This window comes from Orcinus orca, chromosome 8 (genome assembly GCF_937001465.1).
Source record: "Orcinus orca chromosome 8, mOrcOrc1.1, whole genome shotgun sequence".
In the NCBI taxonomy this organism is placed as follows: domain Eukaryota; kingdom Metazoa; phylum Chordata; class Mammalia; order Artiodactyla; family Delphinidae; genus Orcinus; species Orcinus orca.
In genome coordinates this window covers 41541991-41565338 of record NC_064566.1, presented here as the reverse complement: position 1 = coordinate 41565338, position 23348 = coordinate 41541991, and the positions used below count along the sequence as shown (strand labels likewise).

The 23348-nt window shown below is 38.6% G+C and overlaps 1 protein-coding gene across 2 annotated transcripts in view; it reads right to left on the bottom strand.

The window, feature by feature from the left end:
* Positions 1–23348, bottom strand: part of RRAS2 (RAS related 2) — a 71302-nt gene that overhangs the window by 5592 nt on the left and 42362 nt on the right. For both annotated transcript variants that reach the window (XM_033404448.2, XM_004279160.3), the window contains exons 2-4: positions 9848–9935; positions 8831–8933; positions 8550–8658 (exon numbers count right to left, since the gene is read on the bottom strand). In XM_033404448.2, coding sequence (XP_033260339.2) covers positions 8550–8658; positions 8831–8933; positions 9848–9935 — 300 coding nt within the window. The remainder of the gene's footprint in view (positions 1–8549; positions 8659–8830; positions 8934–9847; positions 9936–23348) is intronic.

Genomic DNA, 23348 nt, shown 5'->3' with positions numbered 1-23348 from the left:
GTTTAGTAAAATTGGCCCAGTGAATCCTTCTGGGCCTGGAGTTTTGAGGAAAGGTTTTTACAATAAATTGGACTTATCTTATACATATAGTACTACTCAGCTTATCTATTTTTTTCTTGAGTTTGTGCCTTTCAAGGAATAGGTCTATTTCATCTAACCTGCTAAATTTATTGGCATAAAGTTGTTTATAGTATTTCCTTATTATCTTTTAAATATCTACTAAGATTTGAAATGATGGTTATCTCTCCCTTTTTGGTTTTTCTTTACTTCTCTCTGTTTTTCCTATTTTCAATTTCATTGGTTTCCATTCTTATCTTTATTATTTTACTTCTGATTACTATGGTTTTAATTTGCTCTTTTCCTTACAGTTCTTAAGGTAGAAGCTAGTCACTGAATTGAAACCTTTTTTCTTTCCTAATACAAATATTTAATGCTATAAATTTCTCTATAGGTACTTCTTTAATAGCACCCCACAAATTTTGATATGCTGTTTTAGTTATCATTCAGCTCATAATACTTTGTAATGTCCTGTGTTTTCTTTGTACTGAGGGTAAATTAAAAGTATCTTAATTTCCTCATATTTGGAGATCTCCTAGATATCTTTGTTATTTCCAATTTAATTCCACTGTGGTCAAAGAACATACACCATCTGACTAGAATCCCCTTAACTGTATTGAGACTTGTTCTATGACCCATTCTCATTTCAAAAGATGTATATTCTGCTGTTGTTCAGTGGAGTTTTTACTAAACGTCAGTTAGGATAAGTTGCCCAACAGTGTTCTTCAAACCATCTATATCCTTACTGATTTTCTTTCTACTTGCTCAATTATTGAGAGAGGTGCTGAAACTTCTGACTATAACTGTTCTTCCCATTTTTGCTTTAAGAATTTTGAAGCTGTTATTCATTACATGAATGTTTAGGATTGTTAAGTTCTCTTGATGAATTAATCTCTTTATCATTGTGAAATGATCCTCTTTATTCCTAGTAATAATATTTGCTCCGAAATCTACTTAGTCTGATATTTATATTGCCACTTCAACTTTTCTTTCATTAGTATTAGCATGGTATACCTTATCCCATCCTTTGTACTTTTCACCTATTTGTATCTTTACATTGAAAGTAGATTTCTTGTAGGGTCTTGCTTTTTATCCAATCTGACAATGTCTGCCTTTTAATTGAGGTGTTCACACTATTTAAGTTTAATGTGATTATTGCTATAGTTGGGTCATCTTGAAATTTGTTTCCTAACCATCCCATTTATTCTTTGTTCTACTTATCAAAAGTTGCCTTCTTTTTGGTTAACTATATTGTTTTTATGATTCCATTTGATCTTCTTTGTTGGCTAATAAACTATGTACCTGTTATTTTTATAATTGCTTTAGAGTTTATAATATACATGTTTCACTCATCACTGTCTAATTCAAATGATATTATGTCAATCCATGTATAGTTTAAGAACCTTATAACAATAGTATGTTTCTCCCTCCTTCTCTTTTTATTACTGTTACCTATTACTTTAGAATACATTGTTATTATTTTTGCTTTAAACATCCAATTATGTTTTCAGGAGATTTAAATAACAATAAAAGTAATTTATATTTACCCACATAAATGGGTAAAGGTGTTCATTTCTTTGTATAGATCCAGATTTCCATTCGGTATGGTTTTCCTTCTTTTTTGCATTTCTTTTAATGTAGGTCTGCTGGTAATAAATTCTTTCACTTTTTGTTTATCTGGGAGAAGTCTTTACTTCACCTTTGTTTTTGTTTTTTTTTGTGGTACGCAGGCCTCTCACTGTTGTGGCCTCTCCCGTTGCGGAGCACAGGCTCCGGACGCACAAGCTCAGCGGCCATGGCTCACGGGCCCAGCCGCTCCACGGCATGTGGGATCTTTCCAGACCGGGGCACGAACCCGTGTCCCCTGCATCGGCAGGCGGACTCTCAACCACTGCGCCACCAGGGAGGCCCTCACCTTTGTTTTTGAAGTAAATTTTCAGATGAGTTTTTTCTCTCAGTACCTGGAAGATGCTGTGCCACTATCTTCTTTGCATCGTCTCCTGTGAGAAACAGTGTGATTGCTGTCATCCTTATCTTTGATCCTCTGTATGCAATGTTTCTCCCCCTCTGGTTACTTTTCAGTTTTTTCTCGTTATCACTGCTTTTAAGCAATTTCATTATAATGTGCCTTGTAGTTTACTTCATATTTCTTGTGCTCAGGGTTTGTTGAGCTTTGTAAGTTTTCATCAAATTTAGAAATTTTTCAGCCGTTACTTCTGCTGTGAATCCCATCCAGTGTATTTTTCATCTCAGACATTGTAGTTTTAATTTCCAGAAGTTTGATTTTGATCTTTTTACATCTTCCATGTCTCTGCTTAACATAGTCAATATTCAGTCTTTTCTCTAGCTTCTTGAACATATGGTATATGGTAATAATAACCATTTTAATTTCTCTGCTCACCAACTCTATCATCTGTGTCATCTCTGGATCTGTTTCTATTCACTGTCTTTTCTCCTTATTATGGGTCATATTTTCCTGCTGCTTTACATGCTGGGTAAGTTTTGAGTGGATGCGTGGCTACTAGATTTTTATCTATTGAGTTCTGGATAATTTGTATTCCTATAAATATTCCTGAGCTTTCTTCTGGGATGCAATTATTCGGAAAGTTTGATCCTTTCTATTGTACAGTACCAGAACAGCATTACATCTAAGGCTGATTTTGCCCCACTACTAGAACAAAACCCTTCTCAATGCACTATTCAATACCCCAGGGATTATCAGGTTTGACACTCTGGCTGATTAGAATATTCCTGGGCCCTGTTTTAGCTCAAGGTATTGTTCCCTCTAATCCTTTCAGGTAGCTTGTTCTCCTAATTTAATTTTATATTCTCAAAATTCAGCACCTTCAATGCAATATCATTAGGCCATTACATTAATGCATATACATCTAACAATTACTTCATAACAGTTTATACTCTGTTGTATTCTGAAAGAGTGGCAGGCAGGTTCTACATAGTATTAGTATACCCAAGTTTATGTAACTTTAAAATCTACCCTGCCTCTCTTCAAAACAGCACAGGTACCATAAGGCCTATGGTTTGAAATATCAATCAATCAAATCAAGCAAGCAATTAACAATAAGTAAGGAAGCCAAGTAGGAAAGTAAATCTTTACAGAGCCACCAATTTAGAAAGGACAATTCTTTTTAAGAAAAGTTGACATAAAATTCCTTGAAGTAAAATTACATCTTGAAGTGAAAGAGATATAAAAGAAGAAAAGTAAAAATAAATTTTTGCGACATGTCAGTCTTAATCAATTATTTACTTTACTAATATAATTTGATTGGGGGAGAGAAATATATATCCTTAAGAATTTTGTTCCTTGTATTTCTGCTCAATTATTCTTTAGAAAGCTACCTTGCCCTATCCCACCTACATAATGCAATTCGGCCAGAGGGAAACAGCAAATGACCTATCTTTATACAATTGAGAAAAATTAATGAATTAATGGTCTAGATGACAAAACAATCCCACGGCTAAGACTGTCTATGTGCTTCATTTATTTATTTTTAAAGCACGGTCTTACATCAGTCTTCCAGGAATCGAGGTCAGCAAAGTTCATACACACATTTCTGGTCAAGAAATCTCTAACCACACATAAAGCTGCTTATGAGCTTACTGGTGTAGCACTTTTAACGAAGATAGCATCACTACCACCAAAGGAAAAAAATATGACAAAAAGAACACCACATGTACCAAAGCCAAAACACTGTGAAGCCAGAAATCAACAAAAGATTGAAAGCTACACAAACAAGGATTTCCCAGAGGTTCCCCAACCCAGAGAATTTTACAAAGATACCAAATCCTAAGCCTGGATATTCTGGTTTAGTAGGTCTGAGTGCTACCAGAAATGTTTTGTTTTAAACAACAAAGGTGAACCTGATGCAAGAAATTCAGATTTACATTTTGGAACCTCCAGTGGGACTCAGTTCTAAGGCACAAATGAATATCTGTGAAAATCCACAATAACATGGGTTTATCTAATACTACCTATTTCTAAATAGAGAAGAGCAAAATGGGAATGATGAGGGCAGCTTTATTAAACAAACTAAGTTTAATAAGAATAGAGTACAACATCTGCAATAGTCACTTAGGGATGTGTTGAGTTAATGAATAACCTAAGTTTACAGAAGCAAAACTTGTTTTGTTTTTCAAAAATATCTATTATGTAGAAAGAGTCAACATATTAATACCACATCTTGATTCACTGATGCCTTGATTCATTCATTCAGCAACTGTATACTGAGTGCATACCTTTGTTCTCTGTGCTAAGGACAAAACATGAACAAAACTAAGTGGTCAAAACTGAGAAGCCATCATGGCGCTTACAAATCTTTTCTTTTTTTTTTTTTTTTACATCTTTATTGGAGTATAATTGCTTTACAATGGAGTGTTAGTTTCTGCTTTGTAACAAAGTGAATCAGTTGCAGACAAGGCACAAACAGGTAAGGCCAGAGAAGACCCTTACTCTATTGTTGGGGGGAGGGGCTTCTTTTTCCTGGGAGGCTGCAGGGCACATTGTGGTACTGACAGATAAGAGGAGTGGGGATTAATACACTTAAGTAATCTATTGTTATAAGTGTAATGGGCTCCTTTCTCGAATTAATGGTGGCCAGTAGAAATTAAGTACCTAACAAGGGGGACAAGAAAGGGAGAAACTGAGGCAAGCCAGGAGAGGTAAAAGGGGGAAAAGCAAAAACAAATTTTTTAAAAAAGGCAAAAAACCATTGACTTCTAGACGAGGCTGAGTCAAGGACAAGGAACTTGAAATCAGAGCTATCATGAAGTCCACAGTCCAAGCCCACACACAGCTGCTGTGTGAAATTTCAGAATCAATATGTTGTCATATTTACCTACGTTTACATTTTAGCAAGGGCAAGTAAATCATTTACCCATATTTTCTTCCTATACCTCTGACAGAATAAACAAAATGATCAATGTATCTCTAAGGGCCCAGGTATGTGGTAACACTGCCATTCAAATTCTACAGATCTCTCTTTATTTCGGTGACCTTGTTTTTTCTACTGCTCTGTCATAAGTGCCTAGAAAGTGTTCTATAAAAAAACTGGATGAATAGGTGGGTGGAAGAAGCAAGTCCACATAGATACAGAAGTCAAAAGGAAATAGGCAGTCTCTTCTGGCTGATCTCCCGTCCCTGATGTGTTCAGAATCTCAGGAGCAGTAGTAGGAATGCCCAGGGTTCAGAATCTCAGGAGCAGTAGTAGGAATGCCCAGCAGTAGTAGGAATGCCCAAATTCTAAGAACATGGGGAACTGGCATTTGCTATGTAAGAGAAAACGGGCTAGAAGCTAGAGAAAGTCCAAAGGGTAGAGCCTAAGACAAAGGCAGAAAAGAACAAGCTGATCAGCAACTAAGAGCAAGCCAGACTGGTCACTGACCTAAAGAGATGACCAAAAAGTCAGCATTTCCAAACAAGTAGAAGAAGTTATTATGAGGTGCCTGTGGCCTGTCCAGGATCAGTTGGTAGAGCAAGTAAGGGTGCCAAGGCATTACAGAACATCATCTTTAATTCTGAAGAGACTTCTAAAAGGTAAAAACCTTTAGTACAGCATCTCAATTTCAACTGCACCGAATATGGCCCTCAAGGCTTGGAGGGGTAAGGCATGTTTGTCTTTGTACATCCAGGACACAGAATGTACACAGAAGAGAGTGTGCCTGAGCCCTAAGACACCTGAGAAAGACAAGGAAGTACCAACAAAAGGAGAGGGGAGGGGGGAGGATGCATAGGGAATGGAGTTCCAGAGCTAAGTAAACAAAGTGTTTCCAAAAGGAAAGTGTAGGCAACTGTGTCAAATGTTACATCTGTGCAAGTGGTGACCTTGACCAGGTGCTATGCCTGCAGTCAGTGCAAACAAGAAAAAGAAAGGAAAGGAAGTAGAGTGTAGATAACGCTTCTAAGGAGTTCTGCTTACTAGGAGGAGCAGCAAAAAAGGTTCTCAGGGAGGAATGTGAGATTAGCTTTTGCCGTGGTTATTACTTTTTGTTTTAAAGGTGAGAGCATTGTAGCATGTCGCAAGCTGATGGGAATAATCATGCAGGAGAGAAATGGAACACCTGGATGGAACAATTGCTGGGGTGATGCCCACGAGGAGCAATGGATGGGCTTCAGTGCCTATCAGAGAGGCTGGTCAGGGAGGTGAAGTTTATCCATGCAAGTGGGAAGAAGCAGAATTAATGGGACATACGTGCCCTTAGGTTACTGCATGTGGAAGTGGGAACATGTAAAAATATCTCAGTGAACTAGGAAAATACCACTCATCATCAATCTGCTGAGGATGAGGAAGGGGAAGAAAGTGTTATTAATTTAAAAATAGAAAGTAAGTAATAATCATCCAAACAAGTGGGAAATGAATAGACTAGAGAAATGTAGTAGGATTTCCAGTCAGCACTAAAGGCTCTCACATAAGAGTAATGATGATGACCTTTACGCCTGAGTGCAGGGTGAAGGAACCTAGAAAAGAGAAGACAAAGCATGGGAGGAATAAAATGTTTCTTTGTGCCTATCCTTCAGAGAGGAGAATCTATAGGAAGGAGCAGAAAAGTAAGCAGTCAGTTTTCAGCCATTTGCTTTTCTCCCTTGGATATATATACATTTCAACTTTTCAGCATATACATAGTACTTAATGTCTATGTATATGTTTTAAAGCAGAGAAATTAAGAACTTACCCCAAGCTAATTGCCTATCTTTAAGGTGATGGAAATATTACACTTATCATCCCCTATATTGCTTCTTTTACCACCTTGTTCTTACTTTACTCTGAAATCTATTACTTTTATAAAAAGAAAAAACTTAGAAGAAAAATTTATAAATCTATGGTAAAAACAAAGCCAAAGTGCCACAATATGTTAATATCTGCAGACAGATGGAAACCACACTCCAAATACTGGCAATCTTCAATATATAAATGACTTAAAAGTAACTCATACAGACCCCTTGCCCCCAAGCTAATCATAGCAAGGCTTGTTTAGTTCTGATGGACATACTCCCTTTCCTCTGTTCTCCCTAATCTTGCCTAAACTATAGAAGGCTCCCACCTCACCCCAGGCCTACCACTTATTCCTTTACTGGAGTTACCACCGTAAAAAAGTTTGAAAAAAATCACAGCAGGAAACATATCTATCTAGCATTAGATAGGGCAAGAACTGCTTGCTCCCTGCAGAGTTACTTTGCCATTATTCCCCAGATCCAACGACATCTAAAAGTGTTTCTAGTACTAGAAAGGACTGAGAAGAGCAGTAAAAAGGTTCTACTGGGCAATATTTAATAAACATAATTAGATTCAGAAACACTGAAGGAAATGGTCCCCCAAAAATAAAATATAAATGAGAAAAAAAAATGGGACTGTCTACTCCAGGTCTTAAGATGTGAGCAATGTCATATCCTAAATTACTTCCAACAGCTTATACTGGTTTGAAATGAAGACTGAATGTTTTCACCTTAAGTTTATAATAATTCAGATTTGAAAGAGGTCTGACAGTAAAATTCATTCTACAACAGGTAAACATTTCTAAACCTTAGCATTAGAACAATATCATTCTCTTAAGTTCATGCTTTAAACTTGGTATACCTTCAACAAAATTTACAAATAGAGCACACAAATCAAAGATTATATTTTAAATAATAGTTAACTACAAAATGGAAGGCTATCCTCAATGCTGTTTATCAACCAATTTTTCCTGATGTTTGCACTTTCAATCAAAATCTGTTAACACAAAAATCTGTTAACACAAGGTTATATAGAAACAAGAGAACTTAAATACTGGCAAAAATTAAGTATTTAAACAATTGTATTCCAGATGTGGGATAGAGACTAAAGACCTAAAAGAAATGAAGACACCAAAAGAACCCCCAAATAATGCAGAGCCTCCATTAATTTATATCTGAACTTGCTCCCCTCCCTCACAGAAAGAGGAGGCCAATATTTACCCAAAATTTTTTAAATTGTATGTGAAATAAGTGGGTAAAGAACAAGTGAGTATAAACAAGCCTGCAACTAAATACTAAAAATATTATTTTCCTGCAGGTTACTGGTGTTAGAGCTGCCCATGTGAAGAATTAACGGAAAATTCAGTCATTAATGGGACTTAGGAAAAACCCAAATACTGTAATTTAAATCAAAGTCATTCTCTAAATGAGGTAATTTAGCATTAATACTGAATTACAGGTAAGTTTAGGAGTATCTAACTAAATTAGAGCTGTGGGTGTTAACTAAGAAATTACAACATGTGAATGGAGCTGGTGCAAATACTTGCTGGCTTATAGAGTCCACTGAAGTTCTGTATACTATGTAAAAATGGAACGCCCCCAGATCTACTTCCTTTTTATCTGTCACCTATCATAGGACCTCTATGAAATCCAGTGTGCCACACTCAGCACAGTGTTTTTGATCACGGCACTTTCTCATTAAACATATCTGTTCACTCACATGATTACAAATAATTGGCTTCCCAATAGCAAAATTCCTTCTCACCTGTCTCTGATGATCCAGATCTGCTTTATTACCAATTAAAATCATTGGAAACTCATCACGATCCTTTACTCTGAGAATCTGTCTTTGAAACTTATAGATTTCTTCAAAACTAAAAACACAAAAACAAATTAATCAATTTGGTCAACTATCAGAATTCAGAGTCCCATGCTCCATTTACTACTTTATTACTTTTCCTTTTTCTATAAAAATAAGAATGCAAATTCAATGAAACAGTGATCTAGACATGAACAGGAGACCTACAATTGAATATTGATACAAACCTGCCTCTATCTGTGACTGAAAAGACCAACAAGAAACCCTCGCCAGTTCTCATATACTGTTCTCTCATAGCTCCAAACTCCTCTTGTCCCGCTGTATCCAGAACTAAAGAAAAAACAAGAAATGTAATTATGTTCGTGTTTTCATCTTACAAAAATGGCTTCCTCACAAGGGCAGGCCCAGTTAAACTGGGTCCTCTGGAGCACACCATACTTAGTATAATTTAAAAAATGGCATTCTCCTTTTAGTACTTTATTCAATGCTAAAGACAAATATATTCTAATGGCAGACAGTTTCAGAGTTATCTTCATCAGTGCAGGTTGATTTTGTACTTAGACTATATTAGCATAGCAATTACAAGGTTAAGAATATCAAGTACACCTAGGCAGACAGTCAGATAACCTCTGAAGTCTCTTGGATGTTTACCTCCTCCATGAAAAGAACTGGAAAAGATACCTGTAAATTCAAGAAAGAAATGCTGGTCCACCCTACCCCCCAAATACCATACTGAATGTACAGGTGCTAATGTATTTCTTGATCTCTGTGAATAAAAGAATCATACAAGTTAAAAGAAAAGGGCTTTCTTTTGTGGAGAGGTGGAAAGTTTAGCCAAGCACAAAACACTATTTGCTAAGGCCTCTGTGCTATAAACTCTAAGCAAGTTAGCAAATGTTGAAGCTTTTCTATATTTACTTCACCCATTTCAGCCTTCATCAAAAGGTAGGAAGAGCCGAAACCTCATGTTTTTTCCAAATGTCCCAACAAACACAACTTCAGCAAGTTACAGTGACATGACCAATTTCACCAGAACAAGCTCAATCCAATTATTTTACATAACATTTACGGAGGAATATTTAAATTGCCTAATATGCAGATTCATCAATCAAAACTAATGAAAGAGATGGGCTTATATTCAAGATCATCTAACATTTCGATTGTAGTATTTAACCTAGCAAAACATCAAAGCTTACTTTTAAAAATATGATACGTGAACCATCAAATAAAGGAAGATTACTTACTATCTAGCCGGGCTGCCCGGTCATCTATCACGCACTGCTTTGTGTAGGAATCCTCAATGGTTGGATCATAATCCGTTACAAAATAGGACTGTAAGAAAAAGAACCTTATTTTAAAATTTATGTTTACCTGCCCAAGTACCAATGTAACTTTATCCAGAATTAATCAAAATAATTTCATTGTATTAAGGTTTATCCTACTATGTCAATTCCCCATTAAATGAAGTCTATTCCGAGCAGGTTTCAAGTAGAGAAAGGGTACTAAATATCTCTGAATTTTCATACCTGAAATATGCAAGAAGACTGTAAAAGATCTACTGCAGTAGATCTTTTTTTTTTTCATAATAACTTATATACACCTAAGACTCTAGATCTCTAATTCCAGAAAAACTAGAAAAACACAGTAAGCTATAATTCAGGTCTATCTGCAACCCGATGGCAGGCATCAGTCCTTAGAACAAAGTAGTTTGAAACAAACAGGATAACACAAAGTCTGCCTGATTCAATGCCTCATCTTCTTTTCTCCACTTTTCACACACCTTGTCTTAGAGCTCCCTTTCAGCTGCCTTGTGTATTATCCTAAGGAAATGATTTCACAATTTTTTTCATCTTTGTGGATCTCAAACTTATTCTTTCACTAATATTTTTGTTAGTTTTTCATCTTAACTTCTATTTCTTCTTCTGTTAGCAAAGCCACCCCACTGTTATCTTATGATATCATCACCAGAAGGAGGGCAGTTAAGGTAGCAGAGTAAGAAGGGAAGAGTCTTAGCGAACCACTTAATGTTTGTATATTACATTTCACAATCTTTTTTTAAAGGTTTTAAAAAGACAACTTATTTCCCCCTTCATACAAAAGGGCACTAACTAGGACACTGACATCAGTTCTGAGTATCTCCTTCTCTCTCTCTCTCTCTCTCTCTGTTATGCCACTAGGCTCATTACAAAATCTGAGGGATGACTTGGAAGAAGGCAGCTTGATGCTAGGAACACGCACCAAAGGTGTTCAGTCACTCTTCAGGCAAGGGCTCCTGGAAGCCGGACCTGCTGGCTCCAGGAATACATCATTCTTAAGTGACAACCTCTGCATGGTGAGCTGTACAAACACCAGAAAGCTACTCAGAAGTAGGCACTCTGAACAGGACAGCAAAGAAACACCAAGGACAGCAGAATAAGTAAGAGACACTTACTTACACAGGGTTTGGACGGGGGGAGGGAGACTGATCTGCTCCCTACCATGACTCTACATATTTATTTTATTTGTGAATGACACTTTCTATTTTTTATTTATATTTTTGGATTAACTTCAATTACAGAATTCGGTATCCATAATCCTATTTCCCTTTTGATGGCTTCATTTAAATGCATGATTTATTAAACAACGTCTATTAAAAACAGAAACATTTACCAACAGGAGCAGCTTCGAGTAGAAAGCCATCTCCATCACCACCCCAGCCCCAGTTAAAAATACACAGATATCAAAACAATACTGAACTGACTTTCCGGCACCCACACCTCTTCAAAAAGTAAATACAACTGGCAATAACAATATTCTTTGTATCCACTACTCTAAACAACACAAAACAGCAGTCTTTCACCAAGCAAGCTGGATAAAGCATGCTATTTATATCTTAAGATTAGTTTCCTGCAACATGTTTCTCCATAGTAATCTGACACTTCTTGCCATGCTTTCATCTTGTAAAACCTAAGTTTCATTGACTACTCCCAAGTTATGCCTAAACATGCCAAAATGTCCCTCCCATTGTGCCTGAAAACACAACGGACAAATATTAAATATATATTTTCAAATGTCCAAGTCACGTATAATAGCTAGAACTCTTGCAATGTGATGGGTTTTTTTGCATTGTGATACCAAATTTAAAAAAATAACACGTACAGAGGATGGTTGGTTTGAGCAACTTTGAGGGCAGTTAAAATAAACTGTTTTTCCTTTCTGTGACTGTGGAAGTTTCATATTTTCTTTGGATGTCTTAGCTCCTGAAATACAATCTTAATGTTATAAGAATTTTGCCACTTCACTACCACTGGCATGCATTTATTCCACTCATTAATTTTTAAGACAAATTAATTGTTGGAATTTCTGGATATTTAGGTCTACATTTCATCTTTGTTGTGTCCTATTTTCAAAATTTATAGAGGCCTTGCTACATACAGATTTTAAAGAGCCACCCTCAGAGCATCACCCTCCCTCATGAAGATCCATCTTAAGGAACATTACTCTCTGAGGCCTGACTGTCACAGAATCAAAGATCCCTTTCCCTCTCAAAATTCTAATAAGCCACAGGTTATAATGTGCCTAAAAACAGCAATCATCGTGTGCAGGTAAGAAAGATAATCATTACCTCCTACCACAAAGACATAACATTTTTGTTACTTAAACCTGGGCCCCAGACATTTGAGGCAGCGGATCACCAACAAGAAATCAGTCTCTGACGATGGGCAGTCCTGGATTTAATTCTAACTCTGCTACCTTCTAGCTGTAGAACCTAAGGCAAGTTACTTTACCTCTTTAACCTTCAGCATCTGTAAAACAGGATAGTAACAAAACCCCATGGAACAGATAAAATGAAGTAATGAATATAAAGCACCAAGACATGCTGATGATTAATAAATGTTAGTCAGTGCATTGTTTTGGTCATGTAATTAAATGGTATGAACTAACATTTTTATTCAAGTAAAAAGATGTGCTAATACCATGAACAGCTGTTATAATTCCAACCCTAGTTATACCACAGACCAAACTTGGTATCCAAAATGTTGTGTATCAAGATAAAGCTCCCCATCTGGAGTTCTGGAAATATTTTTGGGGTTTGAGCAGTAATTACACAAGTATATACATATGTAAAAACCTCATCAAGCAGTACATTTAAGATGTGTGCACCTTTTTGTACATATACAAATTATACCTCTATAAAATGCATAAATGGTTCCCCACTGCTTATAGGATCCAGCCCTTTTTTTTTTTTTTTGCGGTACGCGGGCCTCTCACTGTGGTGGCCTCTCCCGTTGCGGAGCACAAGCTCCGGACCCGCAGGCTCAGCGGCCATGGCTCATGGGCCCAGCCGCTCCGCGGCATGTGGGATCTTCCCGGACCGGGACACGAACCCGCGTCCCCTGCATTGGCAGGCGGACTCTCAACCACTGCGCCACCAGGGAAGCCCCAGCTCTTTCTTTACACAGTTCACAAAGCCCTCCAGTTTGATGTGTGTCGTTCACCATTCAAAGTGTTATTTTTCACTACCTGAAACCCTTCTGCTGATTGCTCTTGCTCTTGGTTTCATTCATTTGTTCAACAATTATTTATGGGGCATCACAGGGACAAGGTCCTTACTTTCACAGAACCCACTGCTTTTTACACATATAGCAATTGTGCTGTGACTGGGGGCAAGGGGAATGGGGAGTATTAATTGCATTGGCCAAAGAACAGAAACAGCACGAAATGCGAGTAACATGCTTGTTCGGAAGGCAACAAAATTTAAGCAGTTAATACTGCAGTCACATATAGGAACTATGTGTATAATTCACTTATGAACACAGAGCCCCAGCAATGTGCCTGAAAACAGCCTCTCTCCTGAAACTGAAAATAGTTACCAACCACAGCCCAGAAAGGATATTTTGTAGCAGAAAGCAAGAAAAACAAAACAAAACACAGCACTGCATTGTGGAAGACAGTAGAGGCTCAGGCAAGGGTAGGAAAGCATAGTGGACTAGAGTTCAGCCCACTGAAAGGGGGAATGAGGGTAGGGGGTGGAGAAAGTAATGTGCTTTCTTGAAAACACAGGAAAGGATGCATGGAGAAGAATCTCAGCCAGAAAGAAATGGAATGCCTCCTTTCAATGAGCGGGATGCCTTCCAGGTAGTAAGAAGGGCAAATGTGGACCTAAGTCTCTTTAAGGTTGTTAGGATTTATTGGAGAAAAGTTTAAGATTAGGGAAGTTTCCCATTCAGACAGGGAGACTTTTCCCTGATAAACTCTGGTCTGAGTAGGGTTGTCCAAAGCTCTCAGTAACAGAATAGTGATAGCTGGGAATGTTATTCCTGCATATATGCCACTAGGTTGCACAACAGGAGCTCCGCTTGGCTTAAGAGAATTGCCACTTCGTTCTCTTCCCATTCAAAGAAGTTGCCTTAAGGAAGCTAAGGAGGAGCCCAGGGAGGAGCTGAGGCAACTTCTGCATTTAGTGGGCAGGAGTGACAAGTCACTCTCTCCAGACACCGAGCTGCTGGTGAAAGTGTAGTTCCCAAGCACTGCCACAGAGCGGTGCGTGGTCTACACTTTGGGATGGGTAATTTACTGGAGATTCTGGGAAACTCAGTAAATCCAGCTCACTGGTTAAAGTCCACCACCCTTGCATATAAAAAGGACAGGAGATTAGACCTAAGGTGGCACTGGGGAGCTGTAAACAAATGACAGGGCATTTCTGAGCATAGCACGATTCTTAGGAGTCCTCTAAACACATAGGGTGCAAAAAGAAGAGGGGAAAGGGAGAGAGCAGAGGAAGGAAACTGGTTAAACAGTATGGGAAAACCTTGACAACTACTGAATCTGGGTAATGTGTATACGAGTGTATATTATACTATTCTCTCTACTTCTGCATATATTATTTAAAAGAATTTAAATCTGGTGGTAGCACATTAAATACTACAGGAAGGGTCAAATCAAGGGAAGAATATACTGGATCCTTTTTAGTCCTGAGCTTTCTCCTCACTCTACTCAAGACCAACTAACTCACCTAGAAACTTGAATTTTTTTTCTTGGCCAGACTATTTTGCAGCTCTCTTTATGCTTTATCTTTTCACTTTTATTGTCCATGCTTCCCCCAACCCGACTAGACTATAAGATCCATGAGGACAGAGATTTCTGTCAGAGGTAGAGTGACTTGCCTAATGTTTAAAGAGCAAATCACCGGCAGATCCAGCGCTAAAAGCAAAGTTTCCAGGCTTTTGGCCAATGTTCCTTCTGCTCTACTCACCCTGACTCTCGGAGTTAAAGCACACTCACACGCATCCTCCATTCCTGCTTCCATTGCTCCCATTTTAAAAAATGAAATATTCTCAATCACAATAACAGGAGTCATCATTTATAGAGCATTTGTTATGGGACAAACAGTTTATAACTGATACATATAAAATTTTCCCAATTAATTTTCACAATGGTCCTTTAGATATATATTTCCTCTTAACAGATTTTTTTTTTTTAAATGAGGCACAGAATTATGTTACCTCTTCCAGGTCACACAGCTAATAAGGAGGAGAACTACAATTTAAGTTCAGATCTTATCCTCATGAATGTTTCAGAATTCCTGCTATTTAATATAATTCATAAAATTTCAAATCTTTCATTCCTTTATTGGCCTATAAATAAGGAGTAAAAGTACCATGAAAAATAAGAAACAAGGAAAACCAAGACTAACAACTTCATGTTCCTTTCTTACCTTCCTTGAGATCCTGCTCACCTCTCCCTTTTCCCCCCAGCGACACACAGAACCCAGGTCATGAAACATTCTAGACACAAAATTCTGTGGTTCTCTGGCTCCCCTCCACTTTAAGTCAGTATTTTCCTATTATTACTTCTAGCCACAAAACCTGTATTGTTTTTTAAATTATGATAAAATAAACCCAAACAGGAGGTTTTAGGAGGGCTTGCTTTCTATTAATACATGCATTTATAAAGTCTTCACCAGAAGCAGCAGGATGAGAAGAAAACGGATGGGCTACGGAGTTTGAGAGAACTGAAATTCAAACACAGATGCCATTCTACTTCCTCTTAGTTTGATTAACATCTCTAAAGCCCATTTTCTCAACAGAAAAGAGTGAGAACAGGGCTAATTTAAGGAGGGCATGTTCCAGTGCCCACTTCAGATGTGGCACTGAAGGATAAGGGAAAAGGAAAGTCAGAAGGCAGAAAGTGGGCACAAGGAAGGGGGACGGTGAAGGGTTAGGGCTGCTCACAGAGCTGCCCCGAGGGACTGAACAGCTCAGATCACCAGTGATGCTGTGTGCGCCACTCCTCTTCCTGCTTATCCCGGCCCATCCCACCACTGGATCTTGGCGTGCAGCCGCCAGGGAGGCAGCAGAGTGAAGTGGGAAGAGCCTGAGGTGTGAGTCACCGACCAGGATACAACTCTACACCTTTACCAGATGTGGGAAACTGGAGCACCTCATTTAACCTGCCTGAACCTCAGTTTCCTTGTCTGTAAGATGGAAATAATACTAACCTTGCCGGATTGTTGTAAAAAGTAAAAATAATGTATGTGGAGTATTTTTACAGCACAGCCTATGATACACAGTAAGCCTTAAGTTATAGCTAATGAAGCCCAAACCACATCTTACTTTCTTTGCAAGGCCTCCAGTACTCCAACCAGAAAATGATCTCGGTATGCTCTAAATTCCTCTTACCCTTGTTTAGCAGAAACCAGCACGTGAGTGAAATGGGGGAGAGCCAAGTGGAGCACTGTGGGTCTGGTAGGCATGGCTCACTCTCAGCAAGCTGTTTGAGCCATGCCTGCCGTCAGTAACTCAGGCTGTTCCCTCCACTGCAGACCAGTGGGTAGTGTAGGGTCACAGTTTACTGGTGAGTGGAAATGAGCGGGAGGGACAAGAATCCATATTGATTAGAAGAGGAGAGGTCCAGCACTGGGAAACCGGACATAAAGGAAATCAGAGTAGTTAAGCACTGGCTAAACCCAGGGTATACCTTCCTTTATTCTTCACCAGGTTAGACTCAATTTTTTTTTTTTTTTTTTTTTGCAGTACACGGGCCTCTCACTGTTGTGGCCTCTTCCGTTGCGGAGCACAGGCTCCGGACGCGCAGGCTCAGCGGCCATGGCTCACGGGCCTAGCCGCTCCGCGGCATGTGGGATCTTCCCGGACGGGGGCACGAACCCGCGTCCCCTGCCTCGGCAGGCGGACTCTCAACCACTGTGCCACCAGGGAAGCCCTAGACTCAATTTTTGTTTTTGCAAAAATTTATTCATTTCTCAACAACTCTATTTTATCTTTTTTAATTGAAGTGTAGTTGATTTATAATATTCTGTTAGTTTCAGGTGTACAGTAAAGTGATTCAGTTATATACATATATTTTTCAGATTATTTCCCATTATAGGTTATTACAAGATATTGAATATTGTTCCCTGTTTTATACAGTAAATCCTCGTTGCTTACCTATTTTATGTATAGTAGTTTGTTAATTACATACTCTGAGTTTATCCGCCCCCCACCTTTGGTAACCATAAGTTTGTTTTCTACATCTTTGAGTCTGTTTCTGTTTTGTATATAGATTCATTTGTATTGTTTTTTAGATTTTACATAAAAGTGATATCATATTAAAAAATAAATAAATAAAATAAATTCCTCTAGGGGTGGGATAGGGAGGGTGGGAGGGAGGGAGACGCAAGCGGGAAGAGATATGGGAATATATGTATATATATAACTGATTCATTTTGTTGTGAAGCTGAAACTAACATACCATTGTAAAGCAATTATACTCCAATAAAGATGTTAAAAAAAAAAATTAAAAAAAAATAAATTCCTCTTACCCTTAAGGTGATGATAGTCTGGATTTTCCCAACTTCAAATATTCTACCTTATCATTAAAAGTTGTGACTTTGGAAAATACATATATCAAGCTTTATGTATACCATGTAATTGGTACTTAACAATTTCCTTTTACAATTGCTCATCTTTTCATGTATGTGCATATATGAAGGTATAAATGAAACACTGAGCTAATAAACTCAACAGGTTATACACATAAAACATTCCTTCAAAGCCCTTCTGTGCGCAAGTTCTTCCTTGCACCTGAATGAAATCTAAGGCAAATCTCCTAATTTTTTCCAATCATTCTTCAATTATAAATAGTTGTTCAATTACTTTTAACCCCAAGAACATTGTGATTTTAATAATTAAGATGTCTATACAGATGGCCAGTAGGCACATGAAAAGATGCTCAACGTCACTAATTATTAGAGAAATGCAAATCAAATCCACAATGAGGTACCACCTCACACAGGTCAGAATGGCCATCATTAAAAAGTCTATGAATAACAAATGCAAATAAACATAGAAACAAACCTAAATGTCCATCAACAGATGAATGGATAAAAAAGATGTGGTACATATATACAAAGGAATACTAGTCAGCCATAAAAAAAGAATGAAATAATGCCATTTGCAGCAACATGGATGCAACTAGAGATTATCATACTAAGTGAAGTAAGAAAGAGAAAGACAAATACCATATGATATCAATTATATGTGTAAGCTAAAATATGGTACAAAGGAACCTATCTACAAATCAGAAACAGACTTGTAGACACAGGGATCAGACTTGTGGTTGCCAAGGGGGAGGGGGAGGGGGGTAAAGAGAGGGATGGACTGGGAGTTTGGGGTTGGTAGATGCAAACTATTACATTTAGAATGGATAAACAACAAGGTTCTAATGTATAGCACAGGGAACTATATTCAATATCCTGTGATAAGCCATAATGGAAAAGAATATAAAAAAAGAACGTATGTATGTGTATAACTGAGTCACTTTGCTGTACAGCAGAGATTGGCACAGCATTGTAAATCAACTATACTTCAATTTTTAAAAACTGAAAAACAAGAAAAAACATAATAATTAAGATTTCTAGTACAGCGTCTTAATTGCATTAGTCAATACTCATCTAAATTAGTTTCTTTCTCCCCTTTCTACACAGCTGAGACGTCTGCGATAGGACAGGGGTGGGGGGATAGTTAAGACCAGTCATCTTCTCAGTTTCCCCATCTTATTATGCATCTTTTCTACCCTCAGCAAGGCTGCCTCTGCTCTGGCTCCTTAAGGGCTGGAGCTGAAGGAATGGGGAGAAGTAAGGGTGGTTGAAAAGACCACGCCAATGAAATCCGATGTCCATGCTAACTTTCTCATGAGGGCCTACAGGCTTCCTGGAAGAGTACACCAGTGAGACCCTCCACGTGCAATTCCCAGGACATGAGTGAGTCCTGGCCATTTACACTTCCAACTCTCAATCCTTGGGGTTCCCATGGGCACCTCCTGATTCACAGCCTCTTCTAGGTAACCATGCACAGTGTCTCTTTTTAGAAGGCTTTTTAAGCTGGTTCCATCCAGAAACTCAGGGAAACCTACTGTCTTTCAAAGTGCATATTGCTAACTAAAGAGCCCTCTTCCTTTCTCTCTGCTATCAATCCACAGATTCACATACTAATCCTTATGCTCTCCAAACACCTGGGGATACATGTCAAGTTCTTAGAATGATTCTATTAGAGCTTCCCCCATCATTAGGCTTCAATGAAGGGGGCTTAAGAGAAGCATCCTCTCCTCTCTGCGGAGTGTGGAGGCGGGAAAGGATAAAGAACACACAGCCTACTGACAGCTCTCTCCAAAAACATCCTTGTCTCAGAACCCTTAACTCTCCACACTTTCACTTCCTGGAGATAAAGTATGGGCTAAATGTGCAATAGCAACTTAAGGCCACCTTCTATGCAAGTCCTTGAAATATGAGAGTCACTTGGCAACTACTGCTTTATTCCCAGCCTTTGGGGCTTCAAGAGAAACTAAAATAGGTTAGAGTTCCAGTTAAAATCCTGTTATATATGTCCAACTAGATTTGATGAATCCAAGGTCTACCTCACGCCTTTCAGAATTTCTTTGGCATTAAGCAAGGTACTCTGCACAAACATACTTGGAGCCTCAAAATATTTTCTGTTGGAAAACCCAGTAATTAGGAAGATCATAATGAGGAGTTAGGAATTAATTTCCCAGAGCACTATAAGGACCTGGGTAGCTATCAGTAGCCTCTGTTTGCTAAAACAGGAGCAGTGCAAATTCCTCTGGTAACACTAGAGAAGACTACAGCAACTTCAGGCAGCTGTGAGCCAGAGTCGGGCGCTTCCTGGTGTCACTTTTTAACAGCAGCTGTCAAGTCACAGAGAACCTTTGTTCCCTGCAACACCCTCCCTTACTTTCCTGTCAAATGTTTCCAAAATGCTTGATATTCCTTCACTCAAGTACATATTTTTTTCCTGATTGAAATGAGTATTTCATTTAATCTAACATGTATAATTACAGAGATCTCCATAATTTATCCTCCAGAACTCAAATGCAGAATAATAAAAGCTACCCTAAACCCTGTAATCTTTTAGCTTCTTTTTAACAAAACTTAGGCCTTCAATGTTGCTGTCTCAGACTGTCTAAAGCCACCATGTGCCTTTCATGTGACTTCTGTGCAATCTCAGCGATAATATACATACCTCAAGCAAAGTAACTGCTTGCAAATCAATGGGTCCAGTATGCACTAAGAAAAGTACAGTAGGAAGTCAACTTACAAACTGGTTCTATTACAAAAGTTTGTTTCTAAAGTCAGTTATTTGGTGCTCATTTTCCCAGGGAAAAACTGTTCTAATCTGTGTTTAGGTCCATAGGCCAGACCACAAAAACTAACGCTGAAATTTGGTCCTGAGCCAGTATTAACCCTGAGTCTAACCTCTGAAGCAGAGTCGTCCGGCCCAAGAAGAAATGGGAAGAGTTTTGGTTCCTTTCCCAGAGTACAGAGCCAGCTGAAGCCACACTTATATGGAGGAAAAGCTTGTCTTGGGGCACCCCTTGTACACCCAGACTCCTCATTCTGCCCCAACTCCCCACTACTACACTCTTACCCTAGCTAAATTTAGCCTCCTCCTGAACACATTCTAGGCACGAAACCACTTACCTCTCTCCCCACTGTTCCTTCTACTCTCAAAGTAAAACTAGCAATTCCCTCAGGAAAGCTAGCTCTCACCCAGAGGCGCTAGATAGACAATTATCAGTCCAAATTAGAGCACACTGCAGTATGAGACAGCTCACCCCAACCCTGCTAATGCTTGCTCTTTTTCAAAAGCAAAATTCTAAACCAAAATGAATCTTCAGTAACATTTTTACCTCCGGTTCAAAAAGAAAAAGAAAAGCTTCAGACTCTGTGAAGGGAAAATTATTCCGGGGGGTAAATCGCCATTTCATGATGCCAGCTCCCTGTATTCTTCACAGCTTTCATCCTTCCAAACCCACAGGCTTTAAAAGGGGAGAAGAAAAGAGAAAGGTTGTCCTCCTTCCACTTGCCCTGCCCTCCACCACCCTACAACTTGTAAAGCTAACCTATGGGGTAGACAAGATCATCCAACATTTTCCATTCACAATGCCAGTGAGTGATTTTGAAAACTGTCAGCAAGAGGAAAAGGGCTACCACAGCTACAGGCACGATTCATATATATAAACCATTTGCATGTAAGTCAAGCTTGACTCAGGAGCTACCTGACGTAACTGGACAGTCATCCTTTAGTGTTGGCATCATATTTACAAACCATTGAGCAACAATAAGCCAGTGGCCTCTATCATGTAGCATGATAACGTTTATTTCACTTCCTTGAACTTAATAGTTGTTTGCTCTCATCCTCCAATTACTGTAGTCTTATACAGATAACATATAAAGCCTACAGGAAGTTTTAAGGATAAGAATTAACAATTTTTTAAAAGCACAACGATAACTGGCACAGAAAGAGTAACAGATAAACAAAGAGGGCCATATAAGCCTGTGTATCATATGTACCTCACACCAACCCCATGGGAAATCTGAGTAAATCTCAGACATTCCCTTTTTCACACCAAGGCACAAGTCTTGTGTCTTTCAGTTCTTGCCTTGACTGAACCTTGCACTCCTAGGGAGTTTCCACACCCACCCCATCTTTTTCATCCCCATAGCTATTACCTTAGTTAAGTTAGCCTTTCTTACCTCTACCTCATGCGCACCACAGCTGCCTAAACAACGTTATGCTGCCCTCAGTGGGACACTTTAGATGAACGAGGCTGCCCCTAACCTCTAGGGGCACAAAACTGTCCAGGCTTAACCTGGGTCCCATCTCTGCATCCTTCCTCTTCATATCAGGGTCCTCCCCACACTGGAGTCCCTTAGGTCCTCTCTGCAGGCTCAGCCCCACCACACAGACCTCAGGACCAGCTTTACGCAAGAAACATTTTCAACTGTTACAAGATCCACATTCAGAGTCTCAGCATTGTTAGCTCTGTTACTCGTCTGGCCTTGGCACGATACTACAATGCTGATAACTGCTTCTATTTTGCTCCCAAACCCCAATCTCACCATTTCTCCTCCCTTTTAATAGACTTTCCCAATCAACATGTGTTCCAGCTCTTATAATTGGGTTTCTTCTACTCTGAACTCTTTTCTTATACTGATAATCTGCTAAGTAACTCAGGCCCTTCCTAGAACCAGGGCCTCATTTTTGTTTGTTTGTTTGCCTTTAAGAGTGTTATTGGGATATAATTCACATACCATAAAATTCACCCATTTAAGGTAGATTATTCAATAGTTTTTATTAACTTACAAGGTTATGCAGCTGCCATCACTATCTAATTCCAGAACACTTTCACTGCCCCAAAAAGGAATCCTATACCCACTAGCAGTAATTTCCCATTTCCCCCATCCCCTCCCATTCCTATGGCCACTAAACGACTAATCTACTTTCTGTCTCTATAGGCTTGCCTGTTAGGGACATTTTATATAAATGGAATCATACAATATATGTGACCTTTTGTCTCTGGCTTTTTCCACTTAACATAATGTTTTCAATATTCATCCATGTTGTAGCATGTAGCAGTACTTCATTTCTCATTCCTTTTTATGATATGCCATCATATGGATATACCATACTATATTTATCCATTCATCAGGTAATGGACATTCGGGTTGTTTCCACATTTTGGCTATTATGAACAATGCTGCCATGACCATTCATGTACAATCTTTTGTGTGAACATTTGTTTTTCTTGGGTCTATAACTAACTAGTAGTGGAATGGCTGGATCATATGGTAACTCTATGTTTAACTTTTTGAGGAACTGCCAAACTGTTTCCCAAAGTGGCTGTTCCATTTTACATTCCCATCAGCAGGGTTCAAGGGCTCTCACTTCTCAATATCCTCACCAACACTTGTTACTGAACGTCTGTCTTTTTGTTTCTAGCCATCCTAGTATAAAGCAGTTATTTCTTTGCAGTTTTGACTGGCATTTCCCTAATAGAATGTTGGGCATCTTTTACACATGCTTATTTGTCATTTGTATGTCCTCTTTGGAGAAATGTCTATTCAAATCTTAGCCCACTTTTAAAGTGGGTTGTCATTTTATTGTTGAGTGTAAGAGTTCTTAATATATTCTTCATACAAATCCTTTATCATACATACAACTTGCAAATATTTTCTCCAACAGTCCCATTATTTTATAAAGTCTTCCTGCCAAAAATTAATACACAGTTCCTAAATCTCAACCATGAGCCAAAGTCCTGTCACCCACCAACAAATTGCCGTAATTCCAACTTCCATACACCCACATTTCTGGGTAATATCTGCTCCTGTGTTCCATCAGTCATTTGTACTATCCTCCCACTGTGTAGTGGATCTGCTGTGATGTTTGCCTAGAACAAAATTTCCATTGC